General features: G+C 39.2%; 1 protein-coding gene across 2 annotated transcripts; it reads left to right on the top strand.

Annotated features, from left to right (window-relative positions):
- Window positions 1-4552: 4552 nt before the first annotated feature.
- LOC146905548 (uncharacterized) lies at window positions 4553-6595 on the top strand. Of its 2 annotated transcripts, XM_085727570.1 has the most exons (4): window positions 4553-5128; window positions 5229-5366; window positions 5458-5503; window positions 5581-6595. In XM_085727570.1, the coding sequence occupies exons 1-4, from the start codon at window positions 4835-4837 to the stop codon at window positions 5583-5585; spliced, it is 483 nt and encodes a 160-aa protein (XP_085583696.1). In that variant the 5' UTR covers window positions 4553-4834; the 3' UTR covers window positions 5586-6595. The 2 variants fall into 2 exon arrangements, with proteins under 2 accessions (XP_085583696.1, XP_085583695.1); XM_085727569.1 differs by having other exon boundaries at window positions 5458-6595.
- The last annotated feature ends 8732 nt before the right edge of the window (window positions 6596-15327 follow it).

Below are 15327 nucleotides of genomic sequence, written 5' to 3'. Positions count from 1 at the left end.
ACATCCTATCTAGAACATCAGTTCCAGTGGTCATCATTCTAACTTGTTTGAGGACATTATCAAGTTGAGTATTTAGTAACATTACCTCTTTGTTTAGGTCAGAGATTTTAGTCAGATGACCAATCCTTTCTTCCTGGAGATGATCAATGATTTCTTCCTGCTCCATCATACGCCTGGAAGTGCTATCCTCATGAATGTCTTGACCACAAGACACAGTTACTTTCTCAGAATCAGAATCTTCATTTTCAGATTCAGGTTCCACTCTCCCAGTCATAGCACTGACACGTTTAGCAGCATCACTATCAACATCTCCATCTGTTCCTTCATCATCAGACCAGGACACAATCATTCCTTTCTTTTGCTTCTTGAGGAAAGTTGCACATTCAGTTCTGATGTGACCATAACCTTCGCACTCATGGCATTGCACGCCTTTGTATCGACTATTTTTCTCATCATTTTTCTCATACCTTTGATTAGCTTGTTGTCTGTCAGTGTTCCATCTGATGTTCCACCCATTCCCTCTGGATCTGCTACTTACTTGTTTGAGAATTTTATTAAACTGTCTTCCTAGCATCACAAAGTCCTCTGGCAGATTCTCATCCTCCATGCCTTCTTCTAGTCCTTCATCATCAGCAGTGTTTGCTGTGAAGGCTATGCCTTTTCCCTTCTTCTCAGATCTGTTATCAACCACAAGCTCAAAGTTTTGAAGAGAACCTATGAGCTCTTCCACCTGCATGTTGGATACATCTTGGGCTTCCTCAATGGCCGTGACCTTCATGTCAAATCTCTTTGGTAGAGATCTGAGAATTTTACTTACCAACTTTTCATCTGACAGTTTTTCTCCAAGAGAATCAAATGAATTGGCAATGTCAAGGACATTCATGTAGTAATCCTGTATAGTCTCATCCTCTTGCATTCTTAGGCTTTCAAATTTGGTTGTCATGAGTTGAATCCTTGAGCTCTTCACCTTGGAGGTACCTTCATGAGCGGTCTTTAGGATGTCCCAAGCATCTTTGGCAACATCACATTTTTTAATTAGTCTGAACATATTTTTGTCCACTCCATTGAAAAGGGCATTTAGGGCCTTGGAGTTTGCAAGAGCCAGTTCATCTTCAGGCAGTGTCCAGTCATCTTCTGGTTTCAAAACCGTGGTTTTATTGCCATCTTTGTCAAGAACAACTGGATGTTCCCAACCTTTCATCACAGCCTTCCAAGTCTTGCTGTCAATAGACTTGAGATAGGCACTCATGCGTGACTTCCAGTAGTCATAGTTTGTTCCATCTAGTAACAGTGGCCGGTTAACGAAACCTCCTTCTTTTTCCATATTGCCAGAATAGATCTCCTCTGGATCTCACCCAATAACAGGCAGGGTGCCTGCTCTGATGCCAATTGTTATTCTGGCACGTTAGACTTACGATGTTCCAAACGATGTTCCAACACAGGACACAGTAAACAGATGTTGTATATGATGTTTAAAACATTAAGTTAACAGACATAAATATAATAAAGCAAATAATAGACAGGAAAGAAAAGAGGCACAGAGAATTGTTAACCCAGTTCGGTGCAACGTCACCTACATCTGGGGGCTACCAAGCCAGGAAGGAAATCCACTAGTGCAGTCCGTATTCAAAAGCTCTCAGCAAACCACGTTTGCACTTATGACCTAGGACCTACCCCAACTAGACTTCAACCTAGGAACTCCTAGATTTGAGATCCCACCTCACTCCCTTACAACAGATCACAATCCCCTGTGATTCCCAAATTACAGACTCAATTCAAATGAGGTTACCCTCGAAAAAACAACAACCTGCAACCTTGCTTAAAAGCTTAGATGCAGTGCATAATCTACCTAGCTCCTTGCTTAAAAGCTTCGGAGTAGTGTACAATATTACAACTCAAAGCACAGTCCTAAACATGTATCAAGATGATACACGAAAGGCTCACAATATGTATGACTCAAAACCTAAACAAAACTCTATTTGTAAACCAATGTCTTGAGTGAATATCTTCTGGTCTTGCAGCCTTTTATATACTGAAGCAAGGCGTGTCATTCCTTCAATCATGCTTCAGATCGGATCAGTGACTTCATTAAGCAATGGACGGATATAGAAACTCCTATAAAATAGGCTTATTAAAAGTCACATAAAAATACTTTCCTAAGTCATTTCATCAATTCCTTAAGAAATCACATATGTTCTGATCTCTTCATAATTGCACATGGTTCATACCAACACATGCTGGTGTGGATTCCTTCAATCAAGCATGCGCGTGCGTAAACATAGGTCAGGCCCAGAACGTACAGAACAACTCTTGATGTTGGAACATTGTGTTCCACATCTGAAGTGAATATTTGTTTTAGGCAAAAGTGATGCCAACATACAAATATCCAACAAAAATTAAGAGCCCAAAAATGGTCTCTTTAAAAAAAAAATGTATCATCCTGTCAAAAAAATATAAAACAAATAGTTCTACTGTTTTACCCATCTTGTTTGAATTAAGGAAGGAAGGATGGCAATGCAATAATGTTTAGAAGGAATCCCTAGGCTAGTGAATTAACTCTAAGTTCTTTTATTAGCCTACTTTCCCAAAATATATCCACCCTTAACCTAAGCCAAGTTATAACCCTCAAACTCCTCTAAGTGTGTGAATAACTTTAACTTGACTGTCTGTTTAGAATTGTTTCAAATTTATAGCAAGACACATTCATGTGACGATTGGAGTGGGGAAATGCCATAACCAGACCTACTGGCTTTAGGAGATACATATGTGTATCATAGAAAAGAGTATGGCTGAGAATATAGGTTCCTTTCACCAAGTTGGACCCGCTTGAATGTACTGTGGTAAGTTAGTTGTTGCTCTGCTATAAATGTCATGAATGATTCCTACTGAAAAAATGCAAAGAATAAATTATGTTTTCTTTCGTTACTTGAGAACAAGAAATAGTTTAAGTTTGGGGTTGTGATGACATGTCATCTTATAATATTCTTAGCATGTTTTTCAGTTATTTTCAGTAGATTTTAGCAGAAAAAGGAGGAGTATTAGAACAATTGCCTATGATTTCTGAACTTTTGTAATGATTTCTATATTTGAGTCTGTAATTCTAGTTTTCCCGAAACATAGCAATTTTAGGGGGGGTTTTTAAGTAATTAACGAAGAAATCATGCAAATCGAAAAATCAAGAACATCTGAAGAATTGTGAAGATTTAGGAAGAAAGAGAATGAAGATTCAAGAGGCCTCATGAGACTTACAATAGGGAGGAATTATGTTCCCAAGTTCCGGGGAAAGTTATTTGAAGACGAAGACCTAAAACGACGGAAAATTGGAGAATTTAGGCCTAGGAGAAGACCCCGTGTGCCTAGCACATGAGAATGTGCCTAACACATGGGAAAGGCATGCCATGTGCCTAGGGCATTATTCATGCGCCTTGGGCATGGCTTTTGCCATACACTCATGCGTTAGGCATGCTGGCCATACACCCCGTGCATCTGAAAATGCAGGGCGCAATCGTCTTTTCCTGCTTTTATTTTGGATAAGCCCACACTTTTAGCCCAAACCCAGATAGGAATTCTCACTTTACCAACATTCCTCATTCAGAATTTCTCGTTCAGAACTATGGCAGTCAAAAGGAAGGTAACTTTGGAGCTTCAGGAGAGTTTCTATCTTCTCCTTGATTTTCTAGGGTATGTTTTTATCTTTAGTAATTTGTTTTTAGTTACCATGTGTAACTAAATATTTTTAGGTTATAGTTCCGACATGAACCACTATTTATTTTTGTTGGATATTTGTTTAATATAATGTCGTTTTCATTTTATTTACCTTTTGTTCGCTATTAAGTTTTATTAGGAAATTCCTTAGTTTATTTTTGTAGCAGTTGCAACCCTAGATTATATAGTTAGGTTGTAACATGGCCTAATATTGTTATTACTATCTTGCTACTTATATCTTGATATTTATAGCATTATACTAATAACTATCTGTTTAGGAAGTAGTTAGTAAAAGATACCGAAAGAGAATTGACCTAGTAGTAAGTACTTCGGAGGTGACATTATTAATACTGGGTAGTAACTCTGCTGAACCTAGGATGTAACTGATAAGTAATTAAGGAAATAAATATCTGCTTGAAGGAAATAAGTTGTAGCCTAATAGAACCATTCTCTTAAACTCTTTGTAAGGTAGACGTAGATTAGGGCTGCCCATTTGTAGAACTACTAAGTAAGTGAGAGAGGGTGTGCTATGAGTATCCTAAGATTCATAGATGGGCAGAACTAATGAAACCTTGGCCTTCATTGCCTTGGGAAAAACTGGAATGCCAATTTAAGTTTATGCTTTCAATTACCTTAGAGACGGTAAGACCCCGCACGTAAGGATCACCGTGCGATCAGCAGGTGCAACCAGACTTAGGACACTACAAGAAAATCTGCATTTTGCGACACTTCAATTGCGACCTTTACCTCATAACTGCCTCAATGTGCATATTTGCAACAGTTGTTGCGACAGTTATGGTCAACATTCGCAAGTTTTTTTTGCTAAATTAGAAGGCTTGTTAATTGTGCCCATTCCCGCTTTGGCCAAAATATTTCATTCACTCCAATACTCATCTCACTTTCCCAAAATTTTGTCTAAACCCTAAGACCCAAAAATTTCATCTCACTCTCAAATCTCAAAAATTTTATCAATTTCATCCCCACAATCTTTGTTCCTTGAATCTTCTCACTCTCAATCGTTCACCCCCAAAACCTAGCCTCTCAATTGATGCTCAACTCACTCACTCAATCGGTGTTATGTCTGGATCGGTGCTGAATCATGGTGTTATGTCTGGATCGGTGCTGAATCATGGTCAGCTCACTCAATCGGTGCTCAACTCACTCACTCAATTGGTGTTACAGAACAACGATGGAAGCTACCTTACCACCGACGATGGAGCCAAAATCGAAACCGGACACGCCGTGGGAATCGATACGCAATGAAGAACTTATGGGAAGTGACTTTTCTATCTACGACGATCTCGATTATCCTTATATGTTTATGTGTTCGCACTTTGTGTATAGGAATAAGGTTCAGATAAAAAAAGATGAAGAAATTCGAGTCGCCATGGCTGAGCATAGAAAGCGCTCCCGTAACCTAATTGTAAGCATCTATTTATCTATCTCATTTTGCTTTCCAATTTTGCGTTTCACTTAATTTGTTATTAAAATAATCATAATCTCTTGATTTTGATCCTGGACAGGTATTTGATGCTATTTCCCCTCCAGCAATTGCGCGTTTATGCGGCGGTATCAGACCTGATCGCATGGACGATGATCTCCGCCTTGAACTCACTCCCCTCTGCAAGCTTGCTTTGGAGAAATACAATGCCGAGAATCAGGTAGGTTCAATACTTTTTAGAGTAAACTTATGAATATAGTTTATGTATTCATTCATTGATCAACTAATATAGTATTCTTGTTAATTATTAGGGTGCAAATTTTGTGTTTGATGACATTCTTAAGTCAACCCATGGAGGTAATATTGTGTATTACATGACCTTTCAAGCAAATGATGCTGCCCATCCTTCCAACTGCCCTGCTATAACTTTTCAGGCTGAAGTCTTTTGCAGTAGGTCCGAACCGCCTGTAGTTGAGTCTTGTGCCATGAAGCCTACCTAGCTCATGCATTAATAGTATGCAGGCTTACATGTTTAATCTAGGTTTATCAATATTCTAAATTTATAGACTTAAACGTGGTAGCAGGTAATAGTTTCTTTTTTAATCCGTATTCAATATTGGTATTTAGATTTGTTGAATAAGCTTGGATGAATTTTTTTTTTCATGAAAATCACAATGACGAAAAACTGAAGTTGATAACAAAGAGCAGAAACCTGCATTAGGTTAGGCAAGTCATAATATCAAAAGAGATTGGAGTATGTCCTTTTCTTCAACATCACTTATTGTCTTGCTTCATTTGGAAGGTTAATTTGTGTGTTTTGATGCTGACTTGGTCACAGTTGGCCATTTTTTGCTTGATCCAAAAGTGTCGTAGGTGTCTTTGAAATAAAGGCACGTCTCTGTAATCCATGATTCAAATGATACTATCAGTTATAATACTGTTGTTGCTCTATTCATGTTTGGTAATCCTTGATTCTGCAAAACTGAAAGAAAGCATTAGATATTATGCTCACTTAAACATTTAAGAAAATTTGGTCTTGCCTTTGTGACTTGATACTGGCAATGTTTGAAAAATCTCGAGTCTACGCAGAATCAGGAGGGGGTAGAAAGATTGAGTGCTCAACTCACTCAATTGCTATTGCTGCTATATATTACGATTTAGATCCCTGAACCAAAACCCTAGCTGCCAAATTGTTATCACAGAGTGCCGCATCCAAGTTTCGGAGATTCGCTCCCGTCGCCGGCAGTAAACAGCATCCAAACGTGGCTACCGAACAACTCTCATCATCTCGTCAGTTGTCTCAGAAGGAAGCTGACATCCAGATGATGTTGGCTGCTGATGTCCACCTCGGCACTAAGAACTGTGACTTCCAAATGGAACGTTATTGCTTCAAACGCCGCAACGATGGTAACGTTCAAATCTCTCTCAACTATTTTTGATGATATATGATGAATATTAGTAGCCTTTAGTATTGTGTTTCTTAATCCTATATATATTGAATTTGACATTTTTTTTTTTTGAAAATAGAAGATATGTATTACTGAATTAAATCTGAGAAATACACATTGTGGATTGCTTTTGGCACCTCTTCTATCCAGACCAAATTTGGCTCTGAATGGGCTAAATATTGAATTTGACATTTGATTGTTAAGAATTGAGATTAAGTGGATCTGATGTCATTTACTTTCGTAAACAATCTAGTTTATAGGATAATTAATTACAATTTTGGTTTGGATTAATGTTGCTTTCATTTTGTTAACTAAGTAGACCTCTAGGCTACATATAAGTGCAGTAGAGCATACCATTACATTTCACCGGCTAGAGGCGACGAAATCATGAAGATCACGAAGTTCGTCTCTCTTTATCATTTTTCAAGAAAAATCCCATTTTCAAAGCAAAACAAGTTAAGACTTGATGAAGCCAATCACAACCATTTTTAGAAATCATATAATCAGTACACAACCTTAACCCTACTTCAATTCCACAAGAAAAAAAACGAGTTTCCGGAAAATCGACGTTTTGGACCACTTTTCAAAAGTTAAGTGAAATCCACAAAATCAAGTCCAATTCGATTCAAACGATGTTCCAGTAGGTTTAAGTGTGTAAACAGAGGTTAAACAAGTCAAAAGAAACATTTTAGAAAACCCGGATTGCTCCCCAAGTGCACAAAACGAAAAATCAAAAGTGGTTGTACGAAGGGTAGCATGCTTAAGCGTGGCCTGCTCGCTTAAGCGTGCAAGTTCCAGAAACTTCTGGGCTTGCTCACTTGGAGCTCGCTGGCAGCACGCTTGCTGCTCGCTTAAGCGTGGTCTGCACGCTTAAGCGTCCTGCACCAGAACAGTTCAAAAATCTTTCGGGTTCCAACCCCTTTTCACCCCAAAATCCCAATTTTGATCATTCCAAACCCCAAAACTTAATCCCAAAGATGTTTATAGGTCATATACACTTCAAAACACTTAAACATGCATAAGTTTTGAGATTAAAATATCAACATAACAAAATTCATCAATTCACCAAACTTCCACAACTTTCAACAACAACAACAATTCTCATCACGAATTCACCAATTCATGATACCCAATGCATCAATTCATCAACAACACATTTAACAACAACAACAACTTCTAATCATGAATTCATCCTCAATCCAACAACCACAATATCATTCATCGTCAATTTCACACAAAAACACATCATATTCATATATACCCATTTTGACATACAAATTCAACAACAACAACACAATTATCATTCAATTCATGTACATAATCATGTCATCAAAATTAAGCACGAATTTCTACAACAAAATTCAAATTAACCACTTAAGCAAAGAATTAGGGAAGAGCTACAACTATTAATTATGATTGAATTCTAACCCCCTTACCTTAATTCTTCACAATCACCAACTAAGGCTTCACTTTAGCTCCAAAGACTTGAATCTCTAGCTTCCTCTAGCTCTCTCTAGATCTTCCTCTTCAATCCCTTATCTTCTCTTGCTCTTTCTCTCTCTACCTCTTCTCTCAAAATGTGAAAAATGATGGTGTAAACCCTACTTCTCCAAGGAATAGAGTTTATATAGGCTCTACCTAATTGGGATCAACTCACAATGCCTTAATGGGCCTAACCCATTACTAATCTAATTTAAAATGTTTCTACCCACTTAACGGTAAAATGTAATAATAACGGTCACCTACCGCTAATAAAACAATTCACTACAACTCCCTAGCACTTAGTAAAATAATACTAGCTCTCACTAAGCACTAAAAATAATCCTCATCAAAATTACTAAATTACCCCTACTCACAAAATGACCAAAATACCACTGAGTCCAAAATGACTAAAATACCCTTCAAACACCGAATTCTACAAATCCCAACCAAAAATACACACAGAGGCAATTAATCACATAAGAGCACATATAACACACATAAATAAATAATAAAACAAATCTAGCGAAAAATCGAGCTGTTACAACTCTCCCCCACTAAAAAGAATTTTTGCCCTCGAAAATTACCTGAAGGAAACAACTCCGGATACGAAACCTTCATCCTACTCTTCGATTCCCAAGTGGCACTCTCACCAGTTGGTCCAACCCAAATCACTTTAACCAAAACGATCTCCTTGCCACGCAAACGCTTCACTTCACAATCCTCAATCCTAACTGGCCAAGTCTCAACGGTCAAATTATCTCTTACTTCCAAATCATCCACTTGAATCACATGGGACGCATCATACACATACTTCCGCAACTGAGACACATGAAACACATCATGAAGATTCGACAGAGACGGTGGTAATGCAATCTGATACGTTACAACCCCAACCTTCTAAACAACCTTAAACGGTCCAACAAAACAAGGAGTCAACTTCCGACACTTCAAAGCACGACCAACACCGGTTACAGGATTCACTCTCAAAAACACATGATCACCAAACTGAAACTCAATGTCCTTCCTCCTCTTATCATGATAACTCTTATGCCTACTTTGAGACACTCTCATCTTCTCTTGAATCATTTTAACCTTTTCAGTAGTCTCTTGCACAACTTTCGGTCCTAACAAAGCACTTTCACCTGACTCATACCAACATAACGGAGTTCTACACCTCCGACCATACAAAGCCTCAAATGGTGTCATTCCGATACTAGAATGAAAACTGTTGTTGTAAGTAAACTCAATCAACGGTAAACATTCGACCCAACTGACACCTTGCTCCAAAACACAAGCCCTCAACAAATCTTCCAAACTCTGAATAGTTCTCTCCGTCTGACCATCAGTCTGGGGATGATAAGCAGAACTCAACCTCAACTTAGTTCCCAAAGCTGCTTGCAAGCTCTCCCAAAACTTAGAAGTAAACCTCGGATCCCGATCCGACACAATACTAGAAGGAATACCATGCAATCTAACAATCTGCTCAATGTAGATCTCAGCCAACTTCGCCACAGACATACCGGTCTTGATAGGAACAAAATGTGCCGACTTCGTCAACCGATCAACAGTTGTATCAAACCCGACGGTTTCTGATGTTCAATCTTAGACTTCTGACAAACTAAACAAGCATACACAAACTCCGCAATCTCCTTCTTCATACCAGGCCACCAAAACAACCTCTTCAAATCCTGATACATCTTAGTCGCTCCTGGATGAATACTCAAACTACTTCTGTGACCTTCTTCCAAAATTTGTCTCTTAAGCTCAAGAACATCTGGTACACAAACACGATCACGAAACATCAAAACACCGTTCTCACCCAACTTGAAGTCTCCACCCTTACCTTGATTAACCAACACTACTCGATCTACAAGTTCCAAATCTTCCTTCTGACCATTCTTAATCTCTTCCAAAATATTGCTCGTCAGTTTCAACATTTGCCTTTCCAGGATGATAACTCAACTGAAAATCGAAATCCTTAAGATACTCCAATTATCTTCTCTGCCTCATATTCAACTCCTTCTGATCAAACAAGTACTTCAAACTCTTGTGGTCACTGAACACTTCAAACGTAGAACCATACAGATAATGCCTCCAAATCTTCAACACATACACAACGGCCGCTAATTCCAAATCATGAGTCGGATAATTCTTCTCATGCACTTTCAACTGCCTCGAAGCATAAGCCACAACCTGACGATTCTGCATAAGCACACCACCAAGACTCATCTTAGAAGCATCACAATACACAACAAACGATTCCTTCGGATTCGGCAAAATCACACTGGGGCTGAAGTCAACCTCTTCTTCAACTCTTGGAAACTCTTCTCACACTTAGCATCCCAAACATAAGCTTGTCCTTTCCGAGTCAATTGCGTCAATGGCAACGCCAACTTAGAGAATCCCTCAATGAACCTCCGATAATAACCTGCCAATCCAAGAAATCTTCAAACTTCAAAAACAGACTTAGGTGATTCCCACTGCAACACTGCATCAACTTTCGACGGATCCACGGCAAAGCACAAGCCCTCAAAACTCACACTTCGACAGCTTAGCAAACAACTTCTTCTCCTTCAAGACACCCAACACAATCCTCAAATGCTCGACATGCTCTTCTTCAGACTTCGAATACACCAAAATATCATCTATAAACACCACCACAAAACGGTCCAGAAAAAGATGAAATATTCTATTCATATATTCCATGAAGACACCTGGCGCATTAGATACTTCAAATGGCATCACAGAATACTCATAGTGTCCATACCTTGTTCGGAACGCAGTTTTGGATATATCTTCCACCTTCACTCTAATCTGATGATATCCTGATCTCAAATCAATCTTGCTGAACACTTCCGCACCAACCAACTGATCCATCAAATCATCAATCCTTAGAAGCGGATACCGACTCTCAATCGTCACATTGTTCAACTGCCGATAATCCACACACAACCTCATGCTTCCATCCTTATTCTTAACCAACAACACTGGAGCACCCCACGGAGAAACACTCGGCCTGATAAACTGCTTCTCGAGCAACTCTTCCAACTGCTGCTTCAATTCACCCAACTCTGATGCAAACATCCGATAAGGCGCAATCAAAATAGGACTCATTCCTGGTACTAAATCAATTGCAAACTCAACTTCTCTCTACGGCGGTAACTCGGTAATGTCGTCCGGAAAAACTTCTGGAACTCCTGCATTACCGGTAAATCACCAACTCCTTTCTCATTACTCTCCTTCTAGGAAGCAAACATCAAAAACACACTTGCTTCACCGTCCAAAGACTTCTTCACTTGTTCCGCGGTCAAGAACTTCCCACCTTCCTCAGCTACCGGCTTAAAAAACATTATACTCTTGGTCAAACTATTAATGTTAACACCAAAAGATAACATCCAATCCATACCAAAAATCACGTCCATATGCTTCAACGGGAAACACACAAGATCCAACTCAAAATCAATGTTACCAAAGCTAATAGGACACTTAGCACACACTAAGGAAATAGTTACCGAACCACTAGCCGGGGTGTCGATAATCGTCCCTCGCGACAACGGAGTCACAACCAAACCCAAACGCTCAATACAACTAGCCGCGATAAAAGAATGAGTAGCACCAGTATCAATAATTGCTATCAACGGAGTACTATTGATAAAACATATACCTCAGATGAGATTATCCGTATGCTCCACCTCTTCTGCATTCAGTGCAAACACCTTTCCCGTTGCCTTCTTCGGCTTGGTACACTTAGTACTAAGATGACCCTCTTCACCACAATTGAAATAAGTAATATCCCTCCTGCACTCAAACGCCTTGTGACCTGCTTTCCCACACATGTAGCAGCTCTCTCCCTTCTTGCAATCACTAGAGTAATGACCCAAGATTCGACACTTGTAGCATCTCACTTCAGCAACATTCAGCTTAGAGCCTCCACGAGATTCTTTCTTCTTTCCTTTGTCCTTGTTGTACGGCTTCCCAAATCCATGACCTTTCCCCTTCTTCTCATTCATCGCCTTATAATGGTTCACCTTGGCCCTTCCAGCATCATCAAACATACGACACTTGTGCACCAAAGTGTCAAAGTCTCGGATCTCCTGAATACACATATACTGGTAGATATCGGGCCTCAAACCGCTCTCAAACTTCACACATTTGGAAACCATCGCATCCTCAACATTGATGTACGGACAAAACCTCGAAAGCTCTTCAAACTTTGCAGTATACTCAGCCACTGAACAGTTCTCTTGCTTCAAGTTCAAGAATTCCACTTCCTTCTTGGTCCTCAAATCCTCAGGAAAGTACTTCCTCAAAAACTCAGTCTTGAACCTAGCCCAAGTCACAGCTTCTCCACTAGCCTTAAGCCTTCCATTAGCAAAAGTCCACCAATACTCATCCTCCTCAGCAAGCATATGAGTAGCCAACCTGACCTTCTGATCCTCACTAGTCACCATAGCACGAAAGATCCTCTCCATGGCTTGCATCCATGTCTGAGCTCCATCCGGGTCATGCCTACCCTTGAACGTCGGCGGACTAATTCGCAAGAAACGATCAAGCCTCCGCTCCTCAGCTTCTCCAGGATCACGATGACCAACCGTCTCCTGGTCATTAGCCTGAGACAACACTTGTGCCATTGCAGTCAAAGCCTCTGTAATCACTCCATCATCTCTACCACCAGCCATCTCACTTCTACACAAAACCAACCAACAGATAAGAACAACAGCACAACAAGACAAGTGTCGAAGGTAACTCATTACCATTCGCATACTAACAGGAAAACGGATGCTAGTCCGGACAAGACTAACCACGACTCTGATACCAACTTATAGCACCCTATTTCTATTAAAGCGATAAAACACGCGAATAATATATATATTCAAGAAATAGATGCTACGTCTCAACAAAATCCACAAAATCATGCATGCATAATAATATCTCAACAAACGCAGAGGATACAATCATATATCTCCAAGTATACATGCCATGGTCAACAATACATCAACATATAAATCCTCCAAATCCCGACAAATGGGCAAATCTTAACAAAATAAAAACAGACTCCAACAATAACATAAAGACACCGACAACCTAATCAGAGCCTAAACCTATGACTCCAAACGATAACGGAGATAGCTCCCGCTATCCAAGCACTCACCAAAAGCGAACTACTCCTGCACAGCGTCTACCCATCCATACAGACAGGTAGTCGGTCAAAACCACTGGAGGTTAGCTTTACATCAATCATAATCAATATAAGCAACTTGACATAAATAAATCAATTCAATCTTCATTAAATAACATGGACAATTAACTTCCAATACAAGCCCACACAACAATTCCAATCATCACAAGTAGGCATTCATCAAAGACAATTATCACCAACAATCATCATTCACTACAACAATCAAGACTCATGCTAATATGATATGCGCCTCTACTTGACACATATATGCATGTGGTACCAAGTCTCCTCAAGGTCGTCATCCCATGATGCAACAAAAACATCATTATCAACGGCTATAGTCAACGGCAATATGGATATAACATCCGACACGACATATCATGCATGAACATATGACTCAATCCACCATGCATATGTTCACAACAATTCAACGGCTATAATCCACATTCAACTATATCATATAGTTCAATAACTTCATACACAACATCACATGATGACAAACATCATACTCATCACCTAACAACCATTCATACATCTTCTTACAATCATATCAAACTATCCATAAAGGATTTATAAGACAATCGGTTCTTAAAACCATTTTCATCAAAATTCGACTCTCATTCCACAATTTCAAACTATTGAAGCAATTGAACCAAAACCAAGTAAACAAGATTTGATGCCTCAACTAAGTAGGCCTCTAGGCTACATATAAGTGCAGTAGAGCATGCCATTACGTTTCACCAGCTAGAGGTGACGAAATCATGAAGATCACGAAGTTCGTCTCTCTTTATCATTTTTCAAGAAAAATCCCATTTTCAAAGCAAAACAAGTTAAGACATGATGAAGCCAATGACAACCATTTTTAGAAATCATATAATTAGTACACAACCTTAACCCTACTTCAATTCCACGAGAAAAAAAACGAGTTTCCAAAAAATTGACGTTTTGGACCATTTTTCGAAAGTTAAGTGAAATTCACAAAATCAAGTCCAATTTGATTCAAACGATGTTCCAGTAGATTTAAGTGTGTAAACAGAGGTTAAACAAGTCAAAAGAAACATTTTAGAAAACCCGGATTGGTCCCCAAGTGCACGAAACGAAAAATCAAAAGTGGTTGTACAGAGGGTAGTACGCTTAAGCGTGGCCTGCTCGCTTAAGCGTGCAAGTTCCAGAAACTTCTGGGCTTGCTCACTTGGAGCTCGCTGGCAGCACGCTTGCTGCTCGCTTAAGCGTGGTCTGCACGCTTAAGCATCCTGCACCAGAACAGTTCAAAAGTATTTTGGGTTCCAACCCCTTTTCACCCCAAAATCCAAATTTTGATCATTCCAAACCCCAAAACTTAATCTCAAAGATGTTTATAGGTCATACACACTTTAAAACACTTAAACATGCATAAGTTTTGAGATTAAAACATCAACACAACAAAATTCATCAATTCACCAAACTTCCACAACTTTCAACAACAGCAACAATTCTCATCACCAATTCACCAATTCATGATACACAATGCATCAATTCATCAACAACACATTTAACAACAACAACAACAACATCTAATCATGAATTCATCCTCAATCCAACAACCACAATATCATTCATCAATAATTTCACACAAAAACACATCATATTCATATATACCCATTTTGACATACAAATTCAACAACAACAACACAATTATCATTCAATTCATGTACATAATCATGTCATCAAAATTAAGCGTGAATTTCTACAACAAAATTCAAATTAACCACTTAAGCAAAGAATTAGGGAAGAGCTACAACTATTAATTATGATTGAATTCTAACCCCCTTACCTTAATTCTTCACAATCACCAACTAAGGCTTCACTTTAGCCCAAAGACTTGAATCTCTAGCTTCCTCTAGCTCTCTCTAGATCTTCCTTGTAACATCCCAGACTGCTTTCAGGATTGCCGACTAACCCCACAAACCAACACGAGTCTTTTCAGCATGCTTTGTCCTCACTCACATGCTTACCGGGAAACTTCCCGGTAGGTCACCCATCCTAGTACTACTCCAAGCCAAGCACGCTTAACTGTGGAGTTCCTATGGATT

Source organism: Medicago sativa, chromosome 7, assembly GCF_051527215.1.
Source record: "Medicago sativa cultivar Bolivia chromosome 7, Bolivia_mono, whole genome shotgun sequence".
Taxonomy (NCBI): domain Eukaryota; kingdom Viridiplantae; phylum Streptophyta; class Magnoliopsida; order Fabales; family Fabaceae; genus Medicago; species Medicago sativa.
The sequence above is the reverse complement of the archived record's forward strand: the minus strand, read 5'-3'. Positions and strand labels throughout refer to the sequence as shown.